This window comes from Ictalurus furcatus, chromosome 7, assembly GCF_023375685.1.
Source record: "Ictalurus furcatus strain D&B chromosome 7, Billie_1.0, whole genome shotgun sequence".
Lineage (NCBI taxonomy): Eukaryota > Metazoa > Chordata > Actinopteri > Siluriformes > Ictaluridae > Ictalurus > Ictalurus furcatus.
Genome location: NC_071261.1, coordinates 27,825,007 through 27,852,823, shown reverse-complemented (window position 1 = coordinate 27,852,823; position 27,817 = coordinate 27,825,007). Strand labels below are relative to the sequence as shown.

The 27,817-nt window shown below is 39.0% G+C and overlaps 2 protein-coding genes across 3 annotated transcripts; both read right to left on the bottom strand.

Moving 5' to 3' along the window:
• Window positions 1–2,570: 2,570 nt before the first annotated feature.
• LOC128610349 (SLAM family member 8-like) lies at window positions 2,571–6,612 on the bottom strand. 2 transcript variants are annotated; one of them, XM_053629608.1, is made up of 5 exons: window positions 5,962–6,612; window positions 4,085–4,399; window positions 3,610–3,861; window positions 3,391–3,492; window positions 2,571–3,287 (listed from the first exon to the last, which is right to left on the bottom strand). In XM_053629608.1, exons 1-5 carry the CDS (start codon window positions 6,023–6,025, stop codon window positions 3,244–3,246), a joined length of 777 nt encoding a protein of 258 aa, XP_053485583.1. In that variant the 5' UTR covers window positions 6,026–6,612; the 3' UTR covers window positions 2,571–3,243. The 2 variants fall into 2 exon arrangements, with proteins under 2 accessions (XP_053485583.1, XP_053485584.1); XM_053629609.1 differs by having other exon boundaries at window positions 2,571–3,032.
• A 7,002-nt stretch (window positions 6,613–13,614) lies between these two features.
• LOC128610345 (T-lymphocyte surface antigen Ly-9-like) lies at window positions 13,615–24,596 on the bottom strand. The gene is made up of 6 exons (XM_053629603.1): window positions 24,480–24,596; window positions 20,997–21,311; window positions 20,542–20,793; window positions 16,227–16,544; window positions 15,735–16,001; window positions 13,615–15,397 (listed from the first exon to the last, which is right to left on the bottom strand). The coding sequence occupies exons 1-6, from the start codon at window positions 24,541–24,543 to the stop codon at window positions 15,354–15,356; spliced, it is 1,260 nt and encodes a 419-aa protein (XP_053485578.1). The 5' UTR covers window positions 24,544–24,596; the 3' UTR covers window positions 13,615–15,353.
• Between the last annotated feature and the right edge of the window lie 3,221 nt (window positions 24,597–27,817).

Below are 27,817 nucleotides of genomic sequence, written 5' to 3'. Positions count from 1 at the left end.
GAAACAGTGTATTTAGAAGTAAATTTTAAAAGTTTTTTTTTTTTTTTTTTTTTGATGGAGAAGAATCGGGGTTCAGCCTCAGATGAATAACAATCCAGCTAACGCTCCTGCTTTTCTCTCTCTCTCTCTCTCTCTCTGTGCATGCGCGGTGGAGCACGTGAGAGCGGTGTGGAGACAGCCAGCGGGGGAACACCGGAGAACAGGAGCCTGGGGCAGATGGGGGCAACGACAAACTGAGGTCACAGCTAGAAGAAGTCAGCAAAGAACAAAAAAACAACACTAAATCAGACAGAGCACCCAGTGATAGCACTGACACCCGTGCCCATGCGAACACTAAAATCAACACCGCAGACCGCATTAATATGAAACCCTACACCACTATCGGCGTCAGAGCTAGCGACTCCGCTCAACAGCAGCAGAAGAAACAACAGGACACCCCAGATCACCCCAGACCCAGAACAAGAGGTCACCCCAGATCAGCCAATTACTTTTATTTTCCCCAAACATCCACAACACAGTGTTGTGATGCAGGAGAACCAGGGCCCAGAGTGCAGCACAGGAGCTACAGGAGGAGAACCGCACACAGACATGGAGGAGGAAGAGGTCGAATAGCCAGAACAATTTTACAGCGCAGAACAGCTAAACTGGTTTTTGGAGCAGACTACAGGTCAATGTGGAGTCTTACTAAAAAACTACTTCCCGGACAGGGAAAAATTCATAAAATCTGCACAGCACACAACAACCGGTGAAAATCTGAAGGTGCTTTCACCAAAGAGACGCTTTAGACCTTTGCACATTATATGACTACAATGGACTTTGTAGTAGGACTGAAAGGGTTGGAGTTCCTGGGTGGAGGGTCTGATGGGGTTCTTCTTTTTTATTCTTTTTTTGAATGAATATAATTATTTTAAAAAATGTAAATATGTAAATATACCAAAATTGATACATTAAAGGTGTCTTAAAAGTCTCTCTCTCTCTCTCTCTCTCTTTGTGAAGGCATTGTCTACAAAGTCTACCAATAACAGCGAATTTGGTGTTATTTATATTAGATCAACCTACAGCCTCCTATCAAAACAAACTACCAAATTACTACTTAAGGGATGGGAAATCCAATCCTCTCCTCTCCTCTCCATTCACACAGTGTTGTTCTGCATGCCAGAGGGGTACCTCAGCCTGAGAGGGAAACTGGGTAGTTGCTCAGGTCACGCAGCACATCCCTGCATCTCTGTCTGACAAACAGGGAAGTTAGTAGGTGTGTTCGACTTCAGCAGCGGCTGTGTGCTGCACAAGTCATGAAAAGTGAAGCCAAATCGCCCCCAGGTGGCTGGATGCAATATAGGTCATAAACCCCGCCCACTCCATGTAATCTAACGGGACGTGAGACAAACTAAACAATCAAATTACACTTCAAATAATTTTTTTCCAAAGATGGTTTCTGTCATTTTAGGTAGGACTAGTTTTTATCACCTTAATGTAAGTTCAAGAGTTCATTTTTTAAAAATAAGTTTGGTTTTAGTTATTTATTTGATGCTATAAAAACTGGGGGTGTGATGTCATGATTGACAGCTGTGATTGACAGCTTCTTTGAGTGAAGTAGTCACTGAGACACCAACAGACTTTTTTCAGGATCTTCGGGAGGAGATTGGTGCTTTAAGTTTAATTTCTACATTTCCATAACTGTTTATTTCACACTGACATAATGAGTTGAAAAAGTTTAGGGGCGTGTGCTTGCGATTGATTCTGCGGGAGTGTGGGCAGGACCTTGATACCGCGGCTCCACTTCACACTCACTACTGCGCAAACTCGAGCTCCGAGATGTCAGCGCAATATTGGGACATTGGCGGCTTCACTTTTCTACAATGGAAGAGAGTGAAGGTGCGTCGTCCATCTTTTTTACAGTCTATGGGATGTAACCAATCGGCGAGAGTTGCGAAAAGGTCCTGGCTGCAGCCTGCAGAATGGGGCGGGGCTGCACTTTTGGCAGGGCTACATGTGTCTCATTGGTTAGTGGCAATGTAATGACGTCGATGCCTCAGTATGTTTTCATTGGACTCTATACACGATCGCTTCCGCTTTTTGCTTGCTGTTTAAATGGGTGCTGTCAGCATGGCTTTTCACACTTGCTGCTTCCAAGATCTTCCATGGATTATTGTGAACAATGTCAATCGCATTTTTATATATATATATATATATATATATATATATATATATATATATATATATATATATATATATATATATATATATATATATACACACACACACACACACACACACACACACACATACATAATATATGCACTGTCAATCACCTTGCTAAACATGTTCAGTTTGAAAATGCAAAAAGCCATAGTCTGTATGAGAGTTCTTTCCTCCTCTGGCCTTTTAGCAACTGACCACAAGTAAACAATATCAACATGCCCCCTTGCTTTGGTGCACTTTATCAGCTTTAAGCAGCATTTTCATTTTTATTAATATAACCTACAATTTAATTTTAAAAATGTTTTAGTTTTTTTATGTTTAACAATTTAATATAACATTTTATATTCAAACCCAAAAGCTTCCCCATTTCCCACTTTTTCACAAAATTAAACACTCATGTTTTCTCAAAGTGACATCTACAAATGTAATAAAACAGTTTATGTAAATGTAATGATACTCTGACTTTGTTCACAAGTACTTGATCAGATTACATGAACCAGATTACATTTATTATACAGTATTACAACACATTATAATAATAGCTGCAGTGAACATGGCAGGGATTGTGTACAGGGACAGATAAACATGAATATGTGTGACCTCCAGTTACAGTCAGATAACAGTACAGCAAAGTAAACAGTGGGAGTTAAAATAAAATGCAGAATACTGCAGTGGTGATAGATCTGGCAATTGAGTGATGGCAAAATACAATGAAGAAATAGAAGAATCTGGTGAAATACAGGGGGCTGGAAGAGGACCCATAGAGACTGAAGTGGAAGAAGAGCAATCTGAGTTTTCCCGGCAGTCATAACAGTGTTGTGATCTCTAATCTGGAAGAAAAGCTCCAACGTTGATCCAACTCAGAAGAGTGCAAACATAAATACAGTAAAAAATATTCTGTGCCCCTGAGCTTTGAGTGTAAATGAAAATATTATTATAAAAATGAAAACTATACAACTATAAACTTTGTAGCAGAATCAGATTTGTTTGTCACTGAGTAGTTCAGCATTCAACTTATTTCTTACAGAGCGAGCAAAGTGCTCATTCCTCAATTACTTTCATGGCATACTGACTGTTATGATGACCTGTGAAATAAAATAATATCAAATAAATAAATAAACAAATAAGTAACAAGAAGTGAAATAGTATTTTACTGTGGACTATTTATTATGTTTATGTAGTTTTTACCTCGAGCTCTGTAACATTTTACACCCAGGATTATGGTCACCAGCAGATACGGAGAGGCCGCCACTAGACTACTGATCAGTTTAAGCACTGATATTTGAGTTTCTGCATGTGAGACAAAGCCCACACACACACACACACACACACACACACACACACACTGATGCAGTGCACAGATATTTTTGTAAAGTTTGTGTAGTTACAGGAAAAGTGCAATTTTACCGTGTTTGATGCTACAGCTCAGTGTCTCTGTAGCAGAACTGGAGCTGACGTTGTTAGCTGCAGTGCAGTTCAGTGTAACAGCTCCTTCTGCTGGTGAGAGACTGAACTGCAGCTGAGCTCCACTCCCAGTCTTATAGCCGCTCCACAGGTAGGAGACACTCTCAGCTCCGGGCGCTGCACACTTCACATCAACATCACAGCTGTTTGTGGACAATCTCCACGTCTTCTCAGTCTGTACAGCTGTTATGGGAACTATACATACATTTACACACGCACGCACGCACGCACGCACACACACACACACAGACACACGCGCGCACACACAAATAAGGAACCCATAAAAGACTAAAACACTTATTTAAAGTATATGGACTAAGAGAGTGTTAAAACAATTCACAATAAATATATTTATGTAATTAATCTTCATAAAGTTTATAATTATTCCCAATACATTGATCAAATTAATCACACCTACTTTGAATATAAACTTTAAATGTCTGTGTTGGAAGCTGTGTTTCAGTGTCTTCTGCAGCCACTGAGAATGTCCCAGAGTCTTGGGGTTGAAGATCTTGTACAGTTACTCCAACTCTATCATTGTTCTCCTTTAATCTTCCACTGAACTGGGATTCCAGAAGTGTGTAACTTTGATCTGTACTGTATTCAGCAAAAATTTTCCCATTGAAGACCCACTGAACCAATAACACTGATTCAATTGGGTATTGAACAGGAAGATCCAGGGAGCTCCCAGCTTTGAGCACCATCACTGTGTCAGCCAAACCAACACACACACCTGCAGCAGAGGAAAACATAACAAATAGCAGTACACATCAGAAACCTGCTGGTCTTAGGCTTGTTTGTCATTGATTTTTCCCTGATCATGATTTTCTATTTCCAGTTTAAGCAGAGTAGGAGCATAGTAATATAACGAGCTAGGATTGTCACTGTACCATAAACATATCTTACGATACTGTACCAGCTCACAATACCAAGTAGTATCACGATACCATGCAATGTTGTGTTAATTCATAATTCATGTACAAAATGAACCAAAATTACAGAAATACATAGATATAAATGAAAACAGACAAACCAGATTTTCCTCTGAATTCTTTATTAATGAGATTGAATAACTGGCTATTGGAAAATCTTAAGAACAATGACACAACTGGCAAGCAACTAATTCAACGTGCCACATATTTCATCTATTGTTTCCTAGAGCAATGGAATCATGTAAATGGAAATTGTCCTCTGAGTACTAAGAATGAACAGAGCATTATGAATAAATAACTGAATTTGTAAATTAACTCCTTTATGATCAAACACAGCTAATTTTATAGGGTTCGTACAGATGCTTCATAATGAAATTCCAGGACTTTCAAACTTATTATATTTTTGTTGTTGTTTTTAAGGACTATAAAAGAGATATTGTCATGTTGTCAGACAACGGGAAGGAGTATGAAATAGTGATTGATTTCCAAGCTGCTGCTCTGCACTGCTAAAATCTTGATTTATAATCACGACGTCCTCTGACAAGCTCACCATACACATAAATTAAAGACAACAGCTGTGCTGTGATTTCGTCTATATCTAAAATGATCACTCAGAGAGAAAGTTAGAAGTTAATGATTGTGCTGCTCCTCACTGAGCAGAGTAGCTGCAGAGAGAGGTGTATCTGGGGGGAATGCAGGACCTCACGCTCACGGGGGAGTACTGGCCACTCTCTTTCATGAGAAGTAGCTAAAGTTTGCCCAAACAGTTGTTAGATGTGTCGCTAGGTGCCTTTTTGAGGAAAGGTGGCTAAAGGGGCCTGAGAAGTCTGTTACAGTGAGTGAGTGAATAGCGAGAGGAAGGGGAGGGTCTGCAGCAGGGAGTCATATTTTAAGTGAAAGGACTGTATTCATTTTCTATCGAAAATAAACACTTTAAAGTTATTTAGAGATTTCGTTTTTTTTTTTTTTTTTACTTTTTATAATTCAAGCACTTTCTAAGCACTATTAAATTGCTAAGTTCTAGGATTTCCCCTACTTACATGTCAAAATGCCAAATTCAAGCACTTCAAGCACCTTATGTGAATCTTGATTTTAGTGTTTAGACACAGTGGTTAGAATAACATTAGCTCGCTTACTAGCAAATAAAGATTAAGGTAAAGAATTTAGGTTAAATGACGTGTCACTAACATTTGTGTATTCTGCATTAGCAGTGAGATGTGACAGAACATCTCCAAATGCCATGTAAAATCGTTTGCTCTGACCTATGAAGTTAGCAGTAAGGAAGCTCGTTTACTGTTAATCATTGAAAAAGCTTAATTTGCCAAGTGCATTAAAAATGTGCAATATTTATCTCTGTACATACCCTGTAGAAGCCCAAACAACAGCACACCAGAGATGGAAACAGTATATCCATGAAAGTCCTGCATTGCTGTATTAGTGAATGACTAAAGTAGATGAAAGCTGAGGCTCAAAAAACACTTCCTCACTCAGTGTGTGTCTGAGGTCTCTTAATCTATAAATGTTTGCTGTGGGCGGCTGTAAAGACAAAAAAAAGTGCACCTACAGCGTTGTAGGAAAGTTCTCTATGTGTATTCTCTGAAAGTGGGTTAAAGCCTTTCTCTTCCGTGTCACTGACGCCTCACTGTGGTTCTGCTACACATGCAGCTTAAAGCTGATCAAGTGCACCAACACAAGGGGGCATGTTGATATTGTTTACTTGTGGTCAGTTGCTAAAAAGCTAGAAGAGGAAAGAACTCTCACACAGACTATGACTTTTTTGCCTTTTCAAAGAACCGAACATGTTTAGTTAAGTCATTAACAATGCATCAGACTTTAGTTGCTGTATGCACAGTCACAGGAAAAAGAAAGTACACCCTCCTTTAATTTTATGTTTTTATATAGAATAAAATAACCTCAGGTGACAATAAAACAAACAAACAAACAAACAAACAAACAAAAAAACACAGCAGATTTCAATATGTAGTCATTTTTTTTTTTTTTTTATCAAAAGTAAACCAACATTCAGAAACCATGCGGGAAAAATAAGTACATCACACAATTCAGGAACATGTTGAACCACCTTTAGCAACAATAACTTGAAGAAAATATTTTCTGTAGAAGTTTATCAGTCTCTTACACCATTTAGGAGAAATTTTGACACCATTTTGGAGAAAATTTGACTGATAAACCCCTACAGAAAACATTTTCTTCAAGTTATTGTTGATAAAGGTGGTTCTACATGTTACCGACTTATAGGGTGTACTTATTTTCACACCTAGTTTCTGAATGTCTGTTTACATTTTGGGGAAAAAATGACTACATACTGACATCTGTTGTGCTTTTTTTTTTGTCACCTGAGGTTATTTGTTTGTTGGTGAGGACAACACAATTGTGGACATCCCACAGCTGCTCCACTGGATTGAGATATGGTGAATTTGGAGGCCGAGTCAACTCCTTGAACTGTTTGTCATGTTCCTCAAACAATTCCTGAACAATTTTTGCAGGGTAGCAGGGCGCATTATCCTGCTGAAAGAGTTCACTGCTATTAGGAATCCCCTTGCCATGAAGGGTTGTACTTGGTCTGCAACAGTGTTTAGTTAGGTGATACGTGTCAAGTCAAAGTAACTTCACATGAATGCCAGGACCCAAAGTTTCCCAGCAGAACATTGCCCAGAGTATCACACTTCCTCCACCGGCTTGCGTTCTTCCCATAGTGCATCCTGGTGCCGTGTTTTCCCCAAGTAAGTGACGCTCACGCATACAGCTGTCCACATGATGAGAAAGAAAATATGATTAATCAGACCACCTTCCTTCTTCCACTACTCCATGGTCCAGTTTTGATGCTCATATGTTCACTGTAGTCACTTTCAGCGGTGGACAGGGGGCAGCATGGGCACCCAGACCAGCACTACTCAATGCAGCTACACAGCCCCATATGCAGCAAGCTGTGATGCACTGTGTGTTCTGACACCTTTCTATCATAGCCAGCATTAACATTTTCAGTCATTTGTTCTACAGTAGCTCTTCTGTGGGATCGGACCAGACGGGCTAGCCTTCGCTCCCCACGCGCATCATGACCTCAACTGTGTATAGGTGCAGGTACTCAATAGTTTTATTTAATGATGTAAACAAAGATGCTATCCAAAAAGAGAATATCCAATAACACAAACTACATCAAAACCACATGTGTGTGTGTGTGTGTGTGTGTGTGTGTGTGAGAGAGAGAGAGACAGAGAGAGACAGAGAGAAATAGATTAAAAAACATTTTTAAAGTATAGGCCTACATCTTTAAAGCAGAAAGTGTGTATTACACGTGAATGGGATCATACAGAACCCAGTAAAAAAGCTCATGTGTGAAGTCATGTGAAATTGATATATATGAGAGGTGTATCTGGGTGGAATGCAGGACCTCGCCCTCGTGGGGGAGTACTGGCCACTCTCTTTTACGGAAAGTAGCTAAAGTTTGCCCAAACAGTCATTAGATGTGTCGCTAGGTGCCTTTTTGAGCAAAAGTGTCTAAAGGGGCCTGAGAAGGGGCCTGAGAAGTCTCTGTTTCAGTGAGTGAGTGAATAGCTAGAGGAAGGGGAGGGGCTGCAGCAGGGAGTCATATTTTATGTGAAAGGACTGTATTCGTGTTCTATCGAAAATAAACACTTTAAAGTTATTTAGAGATTTCTTATTTGTTGACTTCATAATTTAAGGACTTTCTAAGCACTATTAGATATAAAATGGCTAATTTCAAGGTTTTCAATTACTTACATTTCAAAAAGCCAAATTCAAGCACTTAAAGCAGCTTGTACAAACCTTTTAAAAACCAGGTATACTGCTTTGAAACACGGTGTAAAATGCCTGTACTGATAATCTTCGGGGTTCACTTTGACTCCGATGAACCCGAAGTGCTTCATGTACTTTGTCACTGCCATGCTGGAATAAAGTTATTCTTCTTTGGGATATTTGAGATATATGACATTATCATTTTTTCTTACAGGCACTACCATATTGGTGATACTATTGTTTAAAAAATACAGTGGCTTTAGTGGTATTTTAAAGCTTTAATATCACAGTACCATGCAACCCTATTATGAGCTGTGCAGTCAGGAACTGTGCCAATCACTAAAACTCAGCTGGATGGTGGATTTTTTTAAAGGAGTCATATAATGATTTTTTAAAAGTTAATTATTTTGTTTATTGGGTGTAATAAAATAGGTTACATGCTTTAATGTTCAAAAAATGCATTATTTGTCAAATAATGTATATTATTGGAGTACCTCTATTTCCAGACTGCCTGAAACACTCGATTTCTCCAAAGCCCCTCCTTCTGAAAAGCCCAGAGTGCTCTGATTGGCCAGCTGACCCATTGTGTAGTGATTGGCCAAAAGCCTCACGCATGTGCTGGAAATGTAACACCCCTTGGGCATTAGCTTTCAGCTTCCAAATCTTCTAAAGCAATTCTAAGCTTCTAAGCAGCATGTCATCGGTTTTACCGTATCAGTTCGAGCCCAATTCAGAAAATGCAGAGGATCAAGTGGAACCAACTTTGCAAACATGACTTGAGCAGGATTCTTGTGATTTGATTGATATAAACTGTTTCAAGACAATCACAACAGCAGCTACAATCAACGTCTCTGTCAGACCACCAACATACAAAAACAGCTAAAAACTGAGGCAACTTAGCAAACTTTAGCTAGCATGCTAGCAGAGGTCTACAACTGAGCCACAACACAAAACTCTGCATTGGAACAGTCAATAGCAGATACTTCCTAAAATAATCAAACACACTTACAGTTTCTGATTAAGAAGCACAAGATTGTCCGAGCAAAGTGGGAATCGCTCCACTTTTTAGGAGGAGCTTTTGTGTGTAGCCTGCGTTGTACTCGCCCAGGTTAAGGAAGCTGACCTCTGTAAAATGCGTCATGCACAAGCACATGTTTGAGTTGTACTGCTCAGGAACAGCGCTATAAATCAACAGTAACCACCGATTCCTAATTTCATCTGTTTTCGGAAGGCTAAACAAAGGGTTTTGCTTTTGCACTGAAACACACGGCATCTCCAGGACATGCCTCGCCTTCTTTCTTTGTGCCTACCTTTAGGCTGCATTATCACACCGTGACATAGTTGGTTGAGGAAGTAAATTCTGAACTTCAAACAAGGCGTTTTGGACAAGTCTGGAACAGTGTTCTCTGTTAGATAGAATAAATCCCTTTGGAGGAAAATATGAGCTTTGGGTCTTTGCAGATCTTATACATGCATAAACAGATACCTTACACACCCAAACAGAAGGAAAGCATTAAAAATCATGTTATGACCCCTTTAAGTGATTCTGCAGTAATGCACATTATTAAGCAGTTATCCAAGCTGTGTATCTTGTGCAATTTTCCAAATATGTTAAGTAAAATCATTTGCCCCTTACTTATGAAGTTACCAGTAATGAAGCTCATTTACACTAAATGCTTTAAGAAAAAGCTTAAATGATTATGTGAACTAAAAAAGTGCTATATTTGTCTGTATACATAACTTGAAGAATCCAGAACATCAGAGCTCCTGACATGGAAACACAGTATTCGTGACAATATTGCATTGTTGTGTTAGTTAACCCCTGTTTTGAGCTGCTGCAGCTCGACTGAGACTGTTGACTCAACACTAGATGAAGGCTGAGACACAAAAAACATTTCCTCACTCACTGTGTGTCTGTGTCTTAAAAAAAGTGCATGAAATGTGGTTTAGAGCTCTCTCACTTCTCAAGAACTGCGTCACTGATACCTGCTGTGGTCCTGCTAAAACACGCACAGCTAATGAAATGGATAAACAATCCTCGTCCAGCCGACCCGCGGTGGAGTGCGCTCGCCGGCTACCTTGCTGCTTTCCTCCTCTAAGGAAGCGCCGCAGGAAGAGAGGAAATCGTGCAGGTGTTCGGGTCAGAATCAGACGGACAATCGCTTCCTCCAGACAATCGATTGAGTTTCCCTTAAGCTTGGAAGGGCTCCACTTGACACGACGGTCATGGGATTACAGATATGTTTTTCATCTGCCTATTTTCCCGGACTTCCTACATTCGTCTAATTGTTCTGCTCCTCCACGATTACGGATTCGTCAGAGAAGAGTGAACTGTTAAATCTCCGACAACTGGAATTCGTTTCACCGGATCGGACCTCGCTACCTCAGGCTCCTATGAAGGTGGCCCTGGTTAACGCTCGGTCCGTGTGCAACAAAACTTTAATTTTAAATGACTTTTCTACCAGACATAACCTGGATATTTGATTCCTGACGGAGACCTGGGTTAGTCCTGGTGAGTCAACCGTCTTCGAGGAACTCTGTCCAGCGAACTGATGTTTTATTAGTACTCCAAGGCCTTCTGGTAAGGGCGGTGGGGTTGCTATGGTTTTTAAACAGTCACTGAACATTCGGAGAGTTTCTGTTGGGACTTACTCGTCGTTTGAGGTGCAGTGTGTTGTGTTAGAGTCGACCTCGTCCACGCTGTTCTGTGCCTTGATCTATAGGCCACCTAACCCGGACAGTGCCTTTTTAAGTGATTTTTGTGATTTTTTAACTTCTATTGTTCCGTTGTATGATCGTTTGTTATTATTGGGTGATTTTAATGTGCATGTCTGCTGCCCTGGTCGACCCTTGGTTACTGGATTTTGTAATATCTTGGATTCCTTTGGTTTTATTCAACACATAAATCAGGCAACTCATGTCCTTGGTCATACACTAGACCTTATATTGTCATATGGAACCTCTGGTGATGATGTTAATATTGAAGATGCTTCCTTCTCTGATCACAAGCCCATTGTTTTTAATGTCCCTGAGGCCAGCTCTGCCGTTATGACTAGGCCTTCAGGATATTATTCTCCTTGTATTAATTCACTCACTGCCTCTCAGTTTAGTGAAAGTTTTCTAGCTAATGCTGCTGAAACATCTATCTTGAGTGCTGCAGAGTCTTCTTCTGGCCCTGATGATTTGATTGCCTTATTTTATACATTTTGCTCCAATATTTTAGACTCCATTGCCCCTTTTAAGCTGAAGCAACCAAATCATAAATCTTATTACTGGCTCGACAATAATACTCGTTCTCTCAGACAAGCTTGTTGTAGAGCTGAGAGGAGATGGAAGCATGATCAGTTAACTGTGTCCTTCCAGATTTTTAAGATCTTATTCACCACGATAAATTCAATTATTAATCTGAGTTGCCAGTTCCATGGGGAACCCTCGGCTGAACATTGTGAGAAGTTTTTTAAAAATTTTTTGCTGATAAAGTAATTACTATTCGTTCTTCCTTCACTTTGCATTTATCAGACCTGTCCCCAAATTCACTGGCTTTACCGGTTTCATTTGATCAATTTGAACACGTTTCTCTAAAGGAACTGTGTGATCTGGTTAACCAGATGAAAATATCATCCACTCCACTTGATGCTGTTCCCGCTATGCTTATGAAAGCAACCTTTTCTGAAATTGGCCCCAGTATCCAAGTGTTGATAAATTCTTCTTTGGATGCAGGGGTGGTCCCAAATTGTTTTAAGCATGCTATTGTTCAACGTTTGCTTAAGAAACAGGGTTTGGATGAAGGTTGCCTTAATAATTATCAGCCTGTCTCTAAGCTACCGTTACTGTCAAAGCTGCTAGAGAAAGTAGTACAATCTCAATTGCTCCTGTTTTTAAACTCAGCTATGTTATTTGAACCTTTACAATCTGGTTTCACTGCTTTTCATAGCATGGAGTCTGCTTTGTTAAAAGTGTCCAATGACATTTTACTAACAGTGGATGCTGATAAAAATACTGTGTTGATGCTACTAGATCTTACAGCTGCCTTTGATACTGTAGACCATAACATACTTCTCTGGTGCTTAGAGCATCTGTTTGGTATCAAGGGCACTGCCCTACAATGGCTCAGCTCATATCTTAAGGACAGGTCTTTCTCGGTAGCGTTGGGTAATTTCGGCTCTTCTTCTAGTCCTATTATTAGTGGTGTTCCTCAAGGCTCCATTTTGGGCCCACTTCTTTTTAATTTATATATGCGGCCGTTGGGGAATATTATTAGGGCTCACAATGTCTCTTTTCATTTATATGCTGATGATACCCAGTTGTACATTCCGTTGAAAGCTGGTGACTTTCATTCAGCCATTGTTGGACTGTCTGGATGACATTAAAAAATGGTTGACAAATAATTTCCTCCGACTTAATGAAGACAAAACTAAAATAATTGTTTTTGGCTACCTGAGATTGAGAGATGGTCTCATTAACGAGTTCCATAAACACTTTCCCTCAATTTCTTCCCAGGTTCGGAACCTTGGCTTCATTCTGGACTCAGAATTATGCTTAACCAAGCAGATAAATTTGGTCGTTAAGACTAGTTTTTATCAACTACGGATTATTTCAAAACTCAAAACATTTTTGTCTTTCCAGGATTTGGAGAAGGTTATTCATGCTTTTATTACTTCTCGCTTAGATTACTGTAATTCATTATACTTGGGTCTTCTTCAGTCATCTCTGGCTCGTCTTCAGATGGTTCAGAATGCAACTGCAAGGCTGTTGACCAGGGCAAAGAAGCATCGCTTCACTGGCTCCCAGTCCGTTTTAGGATTCAGTTTAAGGTTCTGATGTTTGTTTTTAAAACTCTTAATAATCAAGCTCCTTCATATCTTGTGGATCTTCTTAATCCACATTCATCAAACAGATGTCTAAGATCTTCTGATAGGTTTCTTTTGCATGTCCCTCATTCCCGGTTAAAAACAAAGGGGGATAGATCTTTTGCTGTTGCTGCCCCCCGTCTATGGAATCAACTGCCACTGGACAGCCGCCTTGCACCTTCTATTACTACTTTTAAAAATAGGCTTAAAACATATCTCTTCTACCAGGCTTTTTGATCAAATTTTTAATTGTTTAAACAAGTTTTTTTATTGATTTTTTTCTACTGTCTATTGTTTGCTTTTATTTGGTCTAATTCTGTTACTTTCTGTACTCTGTTTAGCACTTTGGTCAGCGTTGCTGTGTGAAACGTGCTATACAAATAAATTTTACTTACTTACTTACTATAAACATGCACTGACCCCCCAAAAAAAACTTACTGTGCCTTGCAAAAGTATTCTACCCCTTTAAAAGTCATTAGATTCGTCTGGATTACAAATGACATTTACTGTACACAGAATCCACTGGCAAGTATTTTTTATTGCAAACCATTATGCTCTTAAAGTGAAATTTCAAAGCTAAAATATTATTTATCAGCAGATCTGGTAGAAGGAGAACATGGAGACACAGCTGGGCAGTTTTGGGGTAAGGAGATTGTGTTAAGGGCCAACGTGTGGTCCTCTACTGTGTGCAATACAGCTGTTCAGGATCAGACACTACATTGCATATCTCAATACTAAAACTGAAAAAAAAGAGGATTAAAAAAATACTGAATATACATCCCCTTACAGAAAACATCACCACATCAACAATTGCACACATTTTTTAAAATTAGTTTGCATGGAGTGTGTGGCTTTCAAGTCTCTGTGTAAGTGGTTATTATATATAAAACCAATAATGTATTATAATAAGTACTTTAATATAAACCTGTGATTTGAATTACAGCTGGCACGACAGTCAATTCATTTTAAGTACATAGAGACTGTGTATTCCAGAACAAATACATTTCAGTAGATGTTTAACTATTTCATTAGCTGATTCATTTCAGAAATACTAACCAGCAAATACTGCTTTCCTTACATATTTATAAACATACACAAAATTAAACTTTTAATGCAAGCTGGTATCTGCTAAATGTAATGAGTTGTAAGACTCAGGAAATGTGTGAGGATCCATGTCCTGGAGGTTTATTAATAAATACAAGAGTCCAGTATACAAAATTAGAGTCAGAAACTGTCCAGAGGTCATTCACAACAGTCCAGAAACAGATATCAAGGCCAAATCCAGAGAATAGTTAGAGAATAAACATTTTACATTAAAACTACAAATGCTTCCCCTCTCCCTCCTGCTTTCTCTTTTTCTAAAATAAAATGTTCTCTCAGTCACAGTGATATCCAAAAATGTAATGAAGCATATTATATAAATATAAAGATACTCTGACATTAAAATACTCCTCTGTTCACAAGTCCTTGATCAGATTACACAAACCAGATTACATTTAGTCTATTACAACACATTATGATTTTAACTGCAGTAAACATAGTGGGGATTGTGTACAGGGACAGATAAACATGAATATGGTTTGGACAGTCCTATCTCCTGATGAGAGGAATCACAGGGAGCAGAAGAAAACAAAAGAAAACAAAAATCCAGTGTGTCCTCCAGATACAGCCAGACAAACAAACAGATGGTGAGAATAGAAAAGGAGCAGAATACTGCAGTTGTGATAGATTTGGCAATCAAATGATGGCAACATACAAATGAAGAAATACAAGAATCTGGTGAAATACAAGGGCCTGGAAAAGGAACTGAAAGGTTGAAGATGAGTGAAATACAAGGGGCTGGAAGAGGAACTGAAAGGTTGAAGATGAGTGAAAATTGAGTTTTCCAAGCAGTCATAAGGGCACACAGTGTTGTGACCCCTAACCTGGAAGAGAAGCTCCAACATTCAATCCAGAAAACTGCAAACATAAGAACAGTAATGCTGTACATTCTGTGCCCCTGAGATCTGAGTGTAAATGAAAAAATCATTTAAAAAAATAAAACTATGCAAGATATTTTAAGCAGAGTAAATTTTTTTCAGCTTCAATAAACTGTAAATCTGTGACATGGGAACCACAGAGAGCCAAGTGTTTATTCCTCAATTACAGTTACAGCATACTGCCTGTTATGATGACCTGCAAAATAAAAAAATAAATCAATAAATAAATTGCTAAGAAATAACAAGAATACAGCTAAGGTTTTATCTTGGACACCGACTATTTATTAGTATTATTATTTTATTACTATTACTTTTATTTACCCCGAGCTCTGTAACATTTTACACCCAGGATGATGGTCACCAACAGATACGGAGAGGCCGCCACTAGACTACTGATCAGTTTAAGCACTGACAACGGAGCTTCTACATGTGACACAGTGCACGCACACACACACACATTTGTGAAACTTGTTTGGTTAAATGTAGTTTGAGACTATGATGTTCACTCACCAGAAGGAAAAGTGTAATTATACCTGTTCTGGGATGTTCAGAGCTACAGCTCAGTGTCTCTGTAGCAGAACTGGAGCTGACGTTGTTAGCTGCAGTGCAGTTCAGTGTAACAGCTCCTTCTGCTGGTGAGAGACTGAACTGCAGCTGAGCTCCACTCCCAGTCCTATAGCCGCTCCACAGGTAGGAGACACTCTCAGCTCCGAGCGCTGCACACTTCACATCAACATCACAGCTGTTTGTGGACAATCTCCACGTCTGATTCTTCTCAATCTGCACAGCTGTAATGGGGTCTTAATAAATAAAGTGAGGAATCATTGCAAGTGCAGCAGTATATTGTAATTACCCAGCCACTATAACAGGTGTGATTAGTAGTAAAGGTAAACACTAATAATTAAATAAATATGAACACACACACACACACACACACACACACACTCACACACATATAGTTTTATATATATAGTTATATTTACTACTTGAAATGTATAACTCATAATAATAATAATCATGCTCACCTTCAATATAAACTTTAAATGTTTGTGTTGGAGGCTGTCCTCTAGTTCCATCTGCAACCACTGAGAATGTCCCAGAGTCTTGGGGTTGAAGATTTTGTACAGTTACTCCAACTTTATCATGGTTCTCTTTTAATCTTCCACTGAACTGGGATTCTGGAAATGAGTAATTGCGGTTTGAAGTGTAGTCAGCAAACTTTTTCCCATTGAACTTCCACTCAGCGAATGACACTGTCCCATCTGGATATTCTGGCTGAAAGTTCAGGGAGCTCCCTCTAGCTCTGATCACTGTCTTCTGATTAGCCAAAACAACATGCACACCTGCCACAAGACAAAAGATAACACATTGCAGACTATATGTCAGAAATGTATATTTATGTCTGCTCATATGAAGTTGAAATAATTTGTGAAAGTCCACAGACAGTCTGAAGCCCGTACCTAAACCACTATTTTTTTTTTTTTTTTTTAAATGACAATCCTAACTGCAAAATCATTTAAAAACTAATACTCAAGTTCAATTGTCCACAGACTATGCCCACCAACTACAGTAAAACTCTTTATAATTCTTCATAATTATATCTTCTTAGAATTTGCAGTAACCAAATAGCTTGCACAGGCAGCATGTACTTCATTAACAGCCATATTTATTTTTTCAGAAAGACCTTAGGGTTTCCTGAGTCTAATCGGATCATTTTCCTGCAGATAGAAAATGATAAGAGCAGACAGTTACATGAGAAATATGCTGAACATCAGTGGTGTACAGTTAGTGTACTGACAAATGCCAAATTTCTTAAGAGAGTACAGGACAATTTTGAAATATATACTGAAAAATATATTCAGTGGTTCAGTAAATATGACAAAAAAAAAATCTGTGATTTGAAAAGCAAATGATTAGATAAATGCTTTAATTTCTGTACTAAATTAATTCATGTAAATATTCGGCTGTGTATTTTATGCATTTCAGAACATCTCCAAATGTCATGTAAAATCGTTTGCTCTGACCTATGAGGTTAGCAGTAAGGAAGCTTGTTTACTGTGAATCATTAAAAAAGCTTAATTTGCCAAGTGCATTAAAAAATGTGCAATATTTATCTCTGTACATACCCTGTAGAAGCGCAAACAACAGCACACCAGAGATGGAAACAGTATATCCATGAAAGTCCTGCATTGCTGTATTAGTGAATGACTAAAGTAGATGAAAGCTGAGGCTCAAAAAACACTTCCTCATTCAGTGTGTGTCTGAGGTCTCTTAATTTACAATGTTTGATGTATGTGGCTGTAAAGACAAAAAAAAAGTGCACCTACAGCGTTATCGGAAAGTTCTCTATGTGTATTCTCTGAAAGTGGGTTAAAGCTTTCCTCTTCCAGGCCACTGATGCCTCACTGTGGTTCTGCTACACATGCAGCTTACAGCTGATCAAGTGCACCAACACAAGGGGGCATGTTGATGTTGTTTACTTGTGGTCAGTTGCTAAAAGGCTAGAAGAGGAGAGAACTCTCACACAGACTATGGCTTTTTTGCCTTTTCAAAGAATTGAACATGTTTAGTTAAGTCATTAACAGTGCATCAGACTTTATTTGCTGTATGCACAGTCACAGGAAAAAGGAAGTACACCCTCCTTTAATTTTATGTTTTTATATAGAATAAAATTACCTCAGGTGACAATAAAAAAACCAAAAAACAACAGATTTCAGTATGTACTGATATTTTAAAAAATCAAAAGTAAACCAACATTCAGAAACCATGTGGGAAAAATAAGTACATCACACAATTCAGTAACATGTAGAACCACCTTTAGCAACAATAACTTGAAGAAAATGTTTTCTGTAGGAGTTTATCAGTCTCTTACATCATTTTGGAGAAAATTTGACTGATAAACCCCTACAGAAAATTTTTTCTTCAAGTTATTGTTGATAAAGGTGATTCTACATGTTACTGATTTATAGGGTGTACTTATTTTCACACCTAGTTTCTGAATATCGGTTTATTTTTTGGGGGAAAAAATGACTACATCCTGAAATCTGTTGTGCTTTTTTTTTGTCACCTGATGTTAGTTGTTTGTTGGTGAGGACAACACAATTGTGGACATCCCACAGCTGCTCCACTGGATTGAGATATGGCGAATTTGGAGGTCGAGTCAACTCCTTGAACTGTTTGTCATGTTCCTCAAACAATTCCTGAACATTTTTGCAGGGTAGCAGGGCGCATTATCCTGCTGAAAGAGTTCACTGCTATTAGGAATCCCCTTGCTATGAAGGGTTGTACTTGGTCCGCAACAATGTTTAGGTAAGTGATACGTGTCAAAGTAACTTCAAATGAATGCCAGGACCCAAAGTTTCCCAGCAGAACATTGCCCAGAGTATCACACTTCCTCCACCGGCTTGCGTTCTTCCCATAGTGCATCCTGGTGCCATGTTTTCCCCAAGTAAGTGACGCACACGCATCCAGTTGTCCACATGATGAGAAAGAAAATATGATTAATCAGACCACCTTCCTTCTTCCATTGCTCCATGGTCCAGTTTTGATGCTCATATGTTCACTATAGTCACTTTTGGCGGTGGACAGGGGGCAACATGGGCACTCAGACCGGTCTGCAGCTACTCAAACCCATACACAGCAAGCTGTGATGCACTGTGTGTTCTGTCACCTTTCTATCATAGCCAGCATTAACATTTTCAGCCATTTGTACAACAGTAGCTCTCCTGTGGGATCGGACCAGACTTTGCTCCCCACACACATCATGACCTCAACTGTGTATAGGTGCAGGTACTCAATAGTTTTATTTAACGATGTAAACAAAGATGCTATCCAAAAACATAAAATATCCAATATCCAATAACACAAACTACATCAAAACCACGTGTGTGTGTGTGTGTGTGTGTGTGTGTGTGTGTGTGTGTGTGTGAGAGAGAGAGAGAGAAAGAGAGAGAGAGACAGTTAAAAAACATTTTTAAAGTTATAGGATATTTTCATAGTATAGCCTATGAATGGGCTCTTATAGAGGGCGGACGGTGACTTAGTGGTTAGCATGTTTGCCTCACACCTCCAGGGTTGGGGGTTCGATTCCCACCTCGATTCCCCTGTGTGTGTGGAGTTTTCATATTCTCCCCGTGCTGTGGGGATTCATGCCAATCCAAAGACATGCTGATTGGCATGTCTAAAGTGAATGTGTGTGTGATTGTGCCCTGCGATGGATTGGCACCCTGTCCAGGGTGCACCCCTCCCTGGGATAGGGTTCCCCGTGACCCTGAAAAGGAGTAAGCGGTAGAGGATGGATGGATGGATGGACTTCCCCAGACATTTTTTTGCAAACCTTTAGTACTCATGTTTTCTCAAAGTGACATCTACAAATGTAATAAAGCAGTTTATGTAAATGTAAAGATACTCTGACTTTGTTCACAAGTACTGGATCAGATTACATGAACCAGATTACATTTAGTATACAGTATTACAACACATTATAATATTAGCTGCAGTGAACATGGCAGGGATTGTGTACAGGGACAGATAAACATGAATATGTGTGATCTTCAGTTACAGTCAGATAACAGTACAGCAAAGTAAACAGTGAGAGTTAAAATAAAATGCAGAATACTGCAGTGGTGATAGATCTGGCAATCGAGTGATGGAAAAATACTATGAAGAAATAGAAGAATCTGGTGAAATACAGGGGGCTGGAAGAGGACCCAGAAGACTGAAGTGGAAGAGCAATCCGAGTTTTCCCGGCAGTCATAACAGTGTTGTGATCTCTAATCTGGAAGAAAAGCTCCAACGTTGATCCAACTCAGAAGAGTGCAAACATAAATACAGTAAAAATATTCTGTGCCCCTGAGCTTTGAGTGTAAATGAAAATATTATTATAAAAATGAAAACTGTAAAACTATAAACTTTGTAGCAGAATCAGATTTGTTTGCCACTGAGTAGTTCAGTGTTCAACTTATTTCTTACAGAGCGAGCAAAGTGCTTATTCCTCAATTACTTTCATGGCATACTGACTGTTATGATGACCTGTGAAATAAAATAATATTGAATAAATAAATAAACAAATAAGTAACAAGACGTGAAATAGTATTTTACTGTGGACTATTCATTATGTTTATGTAGTTTTTACCTCGAGATCTGTAACATTTTACACCCAGGATGATGGTCACCAGCAGATACGGAGAGGCCGCCACTAGACTACTGATCAGTTTAAGCACTGATATTTGAGTTTCTACATGTGAAACAAAGCCCACACACACACACACACACGAACCTGATGCAGTGCAGAGACATTTTTGTAAAGTTTGTGTAGTTACAGTAAAAGTGTGATTTTACCATGTTTGATGCTACAGCTCAGTGTCTCTGTAGCAGAACTGGAGCTGACGTTGTTAGCTGCAGTGCAGTTCAGTGTAACAGCTCCTTCTGCTGGTGAGAGACTGAACTGCAGCTGAGCTCCACTCCCAGTCTTATAGCCGCTCCACAGGTAGGAGACACTCTCAGCTCCAAGCGCTGCACACTTCACATCAACATCACAGCTGTTTGTGGACAATCTCCACGTCTTCTCAATCTGTACAGCTGTTATGGGAACTATACATACATTTACACACACATGCACACAAACACACATGCGCACATACACAAATACGGAACCCATGAAAGACTAAAACACTTATTTAAAATATATGGACTAAGAGAGTGTTAAAACAATTCACAATAAATATATTTATGTAATTAATCTTCATAAAGTTTATAATTATTCCCAATACACTGATCAAATTAATCACACCTACTTTGAATATAAACTTTAAATGTCTGTGTTGGAAGCTGTGTTTCAGTGTCTTCTGCAGCCACTGAGAATGTCCCAGAGTCTTGGGGTTGAAGATCTTGTACAGTTACTCCAACTCTATCATTGTCCTCCTTTAATCTTCCACTGAACTGGGATTCCAGAAGTGTGTAACTTTGATCTGTACTGTATTCAGCAAAAGTTTTCCCATTGAAGATCCACTGAACCGATAACTCTGATTCAGTTGGGTATTGAACAGGAAGATCCAGGGAGCTCCCAACTTTGAGCACCATCACTGTGTCAGACAAACCAACACACAAACCTGCAGCAGAGGGAAACATAACACATAGCAGTACACATCAGAAACCTGCTGGTCTTAGGCTTGTTTGTCATTGATTTTTCCCTGATCATGATTTTCTATTTCCAGTTTAAGCAGAGTAGGAGCATAGTAATATGACGAGCTAGGATTGTCACTGTACCATAAATATATTTTACGATACTGTACCAGCTCACAATACCAATTAGTATCACAATACCACACAATGTTGTTTTAATTCATAATTTATCTAGAAAATGAACCAAATTTACAGAAATACATAGATATACAGTGGTAAGAAAAAGTATGTGAACCTTTTGGAATTTCATGGTTTTCTGAATAAATTTGTCATAAAATGTGATCTGATCTTCATCTAAGTCAAGGGTATTGACAAATATAATGTGTCTAAAATAATAACACAAAAAATTTCTGATCCCTCATGTCTTTATTGAACACACTCAGTCAACATTCAAAATGGCAGTGGAAAAAGTAAGTGAACCCTTAGAATTAATAACTGGTTGACCCTCCCTTGGCAGCAATAACCTCAACCCTACACTTCCTGTAGCTGTGGATCAGACCTACACATCGTTCAGGAGGAATTTTAACCCATTCTTCCTGGCAGAACTGCTTTAGCTCGGTCATATTCTTTGGACGTCTCATGTGTATGGCTCTCTTCAAGTCATTCCGTAGCATCTCTATTGGGTTGAGGTCTGGGATCTGACTTGGCCACTCCAAAAGGCAGATTTTGTTTTTCTGAAGCCATTCTGTGGTGGACTTGCTCTGGTGTTTTGGATCGTTGTCCTGTTGCATCACCCAACTTCTACACAATTTCAGCTGATGTACAGACATTCTCACATTATCCTGAAGAATTGTCTGATATACTTGGGAATTCATCTTCCCCTCAATGATTGCAAGCTGGCCAGGCCCTGATGCAGCAAAGCAGGCCCAAATCATGATGTTTCCTCCACCGTACGTTACGGTTGGGATGATGTTTTCATGATGATATGCCGTGCCCTTTCTACACCAGATGTAGTGCTGTGTGGTTTTTCCAAATAGTTCAATCTTAGTTTCATCAGTCCACAAAACATTTTGCCAATACCGCTGTGGAGTGTCAATGTGCTCTTTTGCAAACTTCAGGTGTGCAGCAATGTTCTTTTTAGTAAGCAGTGGCTTCCTTCGTGGTGTCCTGCCGTAGATACCCTGCTTGTTCAGTGTTTTACGTATTGTAGACTCATGAACAGAGATGTTAGCCAGTTCCAATGATGCCTTCAAATCTTTGGCTATCATTCGGGGTTGTTTCTTTACCTCATTGATGAGTCTATGTTGTGCTCTTGGTGTCATTTTGACTAGGCACCCAATTCTTGGTAGAGTAGCAACAGTCCCAAAGTGTCTCCATTTGTAGAATGTTTGCCTAACTGTAGACTGGTGAATTTCTAAAGTCTTTGAAATCACTTTGTAACCCTTGCCAGCTTTATGTAAATCAACAATTCTTGATTGTAGATCCTCCGAAAGCTCTTTTTGGCAAGGCATGGCTCACAAAAGCATGTGCTTCTTGTGCAGAACAAACTCCAAAAGTTTGAGGGGTTTTTATCAGTGAAAGTAGCTGTAGTCCACACCTCCAAACTCATTTTCTTAACGAGACTCCAAGAGTGCTAAACAATGACTCCAATGAGCTTTTTTGAGGTCATTAACTCAAGGGTTCACATACTTTTTCCACAAGCATTATGAGGTTTTTTTGGTTGTTCTCAATAAAGACATGAGGGATCAGAATTTATTTTGTGTTATTATTTTAGACACATTATATTTGTCAATACCCTTGACTTAGATGAAGATCAGATCACATTTTATGACGAATTTATGCAGAAAACCATTTTATAGGGTTCGTACAGATGCTTCATAATGAAATTCCAGGACGTTCAAACATATAATATTTTTGTTGTTGTTTTTAAGGACAAGAGATATTGTCATGTTGTCATAAAATGGGAACAAGTATGAAATAGTGATTTTGATTTCCCAGCTGCTGCTCTGCACTGCTAAAATTTTGATTTATAATCACGACGTCTTCTGACAAGCTCACCATACACATAATGTGCTGTGATTTCGTCTATATCTAAAATGATCACTCAGAGAGAAAGTTAGAAGTTAATGATTGTGCTGCTCCTCACTGAACAGAGTAGCTGCAGAGAGAGGTGTATCTGGGGGGAATGCAGTACCTCACGCTCACAGGGAAGTACTGGCCACTCTCTTTTACAGAATGTAGCTAAAGTTTGCCCAAAAAGTCGTTATATGTGTTGCTAGGTGCCTTTTTGAGGAAAAGTGGCTAAAGGTGCCTGAGAAGTCTCTGTTACAGTGAGTGAGTGAATATCCGGAGGAAAGTGGGGGGGCGGGGGGGGGGGGGTGGGGGGCTGCAGCAGGGAGTCATATTTTAAGTGAAAGGACTGTATTCGTGTTCTATCAAAAATAAACACTTTAAAGTTATTTAGAGATTTCTTTTTTTTTTTACTTTTTACAATTCAAGCACTTTCTAAGCACTATTAAATGGCTAATTTCAAGGATTTCCCCTACTTACATGTCAAAAAGCCAAATTCAAGCACTTCAAGCACCTTGTGTGAATCTTGATTTTAGTGTTTAGACACAGTGGTTAGAATAACATTAGCTCGCTTACTAGCAAATAAAGATTAAGGTAAAGAATTTAGGTTAAATGACATGTCACTGACATTTGTGTATCCTGCATTAGCAGTGAGATGTGACAGAACATCTCCAAATGCCATGTAAAATCGTATGCTCTGGCCTATGAAGTTTACAATTACATTTATTCACTTAGCAGACGCTTTTATCCAATGCGACTTACAAACAAGAAAAATACAAGCAAAGCAATATATCAAGCAGAGAACAATACAAGTAGTGCTACTATACAAGATCCATAAATTGAATTCCAGAAGAAGCAAAGTGCACAGAGTAGAGGTGTAAGTGCAATTTTTTTTTTTTTTTTTTATATGAGTTGGTTAGGCGTTCATGGAAGTGTTTAGCTGTTTTTTGAAGATAGTGAGAGATTCTGCGGTCCGAATTGAGATAGGAAGTTAGCAGTAAGGAGGCTCGTTTACTGTGAATCATTAAAAAAGCTTAATTTGCCAAGTGCATTAAAAAATGTCCAATATTTATCTCTGTACATACCCTGTAGAAGCACAAACAACAGCACACCAGAGATGGAAACAGTATATCCATGAAAGTCCTGCATTGCTGTGTTAGTGAATGACTAAAGTAGACGAAAGCTGAGGCTCAAAAAACACTTCCTCACTCAGTGTGTGTCTGAGGTCTCTTAATCTATGAATGTTTGCTGTATGTGGCTGTAAAGACAAAATAAATGCACCTACAGCGTTGTATAAAAGTTCTCTATGTGTATTCTCTGAAAGTGGGTTAAAGCTTTTCTCTTCCGTGTCACTGACGCCTCACTGTGGTTCTGCTACACACGCAGCTTACAGCTGATCAAGTGCACCAACACAAGGGGGCATGTTGATATTGTTTACTTGTGGTCAGTTGCTAAAAAGCTAGAAGAGGAGAGAACTCTCACACAGACTATGGCTTTTTTGCCTTTTCAAAGAACTGAACATGTTTAGTAAAGTCATTAACAGTGCATCAGACGTTAGTTGCTGTATGCACAGTCATAGGAAAAAGAAAGTACACCCTCCTTTAATTTTATGTTTTTATATAGAATAAAATAACCTCAGGTGACAATAAAAAACCAAAACACAACATATTTCAATAAGTAGTGGTTTTCCTACAGAAAATGTTTTCTGTAGGAGTTTATCAGTCTCTTACACCATTTTGGAGAAATTTCGACTGATAAACCCCTACAGAAAACATTTTCTTTAAGTTATTGTTGTTTAAGGTCGTTCTACATGTTACTGACTTATAGGGTGTACTTATTTTCACACCTAGTTTCCAAATGTCTGTTTACTTTTTTTGGGGAAAAAATGAGTACATACTGAAATCCGTTTATTTGGTCAGCTGAGGTTATTTGTTTGTTGGTGAGAACAACACAATTGTGTATGTGTGTATATAAGTGTGTGTATATACATACATACATACATACACATACACACACACACACACACACACACACACAATATATATATATATATATATATATATATATATATATATATATATATATACACACATATATATATATATATATATTATATTATATAAACAATATATAAAAACATTTCCTCACTCACTGTGTGTCTGTGTCTTAAAAAAAGTGCATGAAATGTGGTTTAGAGCTCTCTCACTTCTCAAGAACTGCGTCACTGATACCTGCTGTGGTCCTGCTAAAACACGCACAGCTAATGAAATGGATAAACAATCCTCGTCCAGCCGACCCGCGGTGGAGTGCGCTCGCCGGCTACCTTGCTGCTTTCCTCCTCTAAGGAAGCGCCGCAGGAAGAGAGGAAATCGTGCAGGTGTTCGGGTGAGAATCAGACGGACAATCGCTTCCTCCAGACAATCGATTGAGTTTCCCTTAAGCTTGGAAGGGCTCCACTTGACACGACGGTCATGGGATTACAGATATGTTTTTCATCTGCCTATTTTCCCGGACTTCCTACATTCGTCTAATTGTTCTGCTCCTCCACGATTACGGATTCGTCAGAGAAGAGTGAACTGTTTAAATCTCCGACAACTGGAATTCGTTTCACCGGATCGGACCTCGCTACCTCAGGCTCCTATGAAGGTGGCCCTGGTTAACGCTCGGTCCGTGTGCAACAAAACTTTAATTTTAAATGACTTTTCTACCAGACATAACCTGGATATTTGATTCCTGACGGAGACCTGGGTTAGTCCTGGTGAGTCAACCGTCTTCGAGGAACTCTGTCCAGCGAACTGATGTTTTATTAGTACTCCAAGGCCTTCTGGTAAGGGCGGTGGGGTTGCTATGGTTTTTAAACAGTCACTGAACATTCGGAGAGTTTCTGTTGGGACTTACTCGTCGTTTGAGGTGCAGTGTGTTGTGTTAGAGTCGACCCCTACCACGCTATTCTGTGCCTTGATCTATAGGCCACCTAACCCGGACAGTGCCTTTTTAAGTGATTTTTGTGATTTTTTAACTTCTATTGTTCCGTTGTATGATCGTTTGTTATTATTGGGTGATTTTAATGTGCATGTCTGCTGCCCTGGTCGACCCTTGGTTACTGAATTTTGTAATATCTTGGATTCCTTTGGTTTTATTCAACACATAAATCAGGCAACTCATGTCCTTGGTCATGCACTAGACCTTATATTGTCATATGGAACCACTGTTGATGTTAATATTGAAGATGCTTCCTTCTCTGATCACAAGCCCATTGTTTTTAATGTCCCTGAGGCCAGCTCTGCCGTTATGACTAGGCCTTCAGGATATTATTCTCCTTGTATTAATTCACTCACTGCCTCTCAGTTTAGTGAAAGTTTTCTAGCTAATGCTGTTGAAACATCTATCTTGAGTGCTGCAGAGTCTTCTTCTGGCCCTGATGATTTGATTGCCTTATTTTATACATTTTGCTCCAATATTTTAGACTCCATTGCCCCTTTTAAGCTGAAGCAGCCAAATCGTAAATCTTATTACTGGCTCGACGATAATACTCGTTCTCTCAGACAAGCTTGTTGTAGAGCTGAGAGGAGATGGAAGCATGATCAGTTAACTGTGTCCTTCCAGATTTTTAAAGATTGTTTGTTTAAGTTTCAGAGTGCAGCAAAGTCAGCTAGGTCTAGGTATTTCTCTGACTTAATTGCTACACACTGTCACAGACCAAAGATCTTATTCACCACGATAAATTCAATTATTAATCCGAGTTGCCAATTCCATGGGGAACCCTCAGCTGAACTTTGTGAGAAGTTTTTAAAATTTTTTGCTGATAAAGTAATTACTGTTTGTTCTTCCTTCACTTTGCATTTATCAGACCTGTCCCCAGATTCACTGGCTTTACCGGTTTCATTTGATCAATTTGAACACGTTTCTCTAAAGGAACTGTGTGATCTGGTTAACCAGATGAAAATATCATCCACTCCACTTGATGCTGTTCCCGCTATGCTTATGAAAGCAACCTTTTCTGAAATTGGCCCCAGTATCCAAGTGTTGATAAATTCTTCTTTGGATGCAGGGGTGGTCCCAAATTGTTTTAAGCATGCTATTGTTCAACCTTTGCTTAAGAAACAGGGTTTGGATGAAGGTTGCCTTAATAATTATCGGCCTGTCTCTAAGCTACCGTTTCTGTCAAAGCTGCTAGAGAAAGTAGTACAATCTCAATTGCTACTGTTTTTAAACTCAGCTATGTTATTTGAACCTTTACAATCTGGTTTCACTGCTTTTAGCACGGAGTCTGCTTTGTTAAAAGTGTCCAATGACATTTTACTAACAGTGGATGCTGGAAAAAATACTGTGTTGATGCTACTAGATCTTACAGCTGCCTTTGATACTGTAGACCATAACCTACTTCTCTGGTGCTTAGAGCATCTGTTTGGTATCAAGGGCA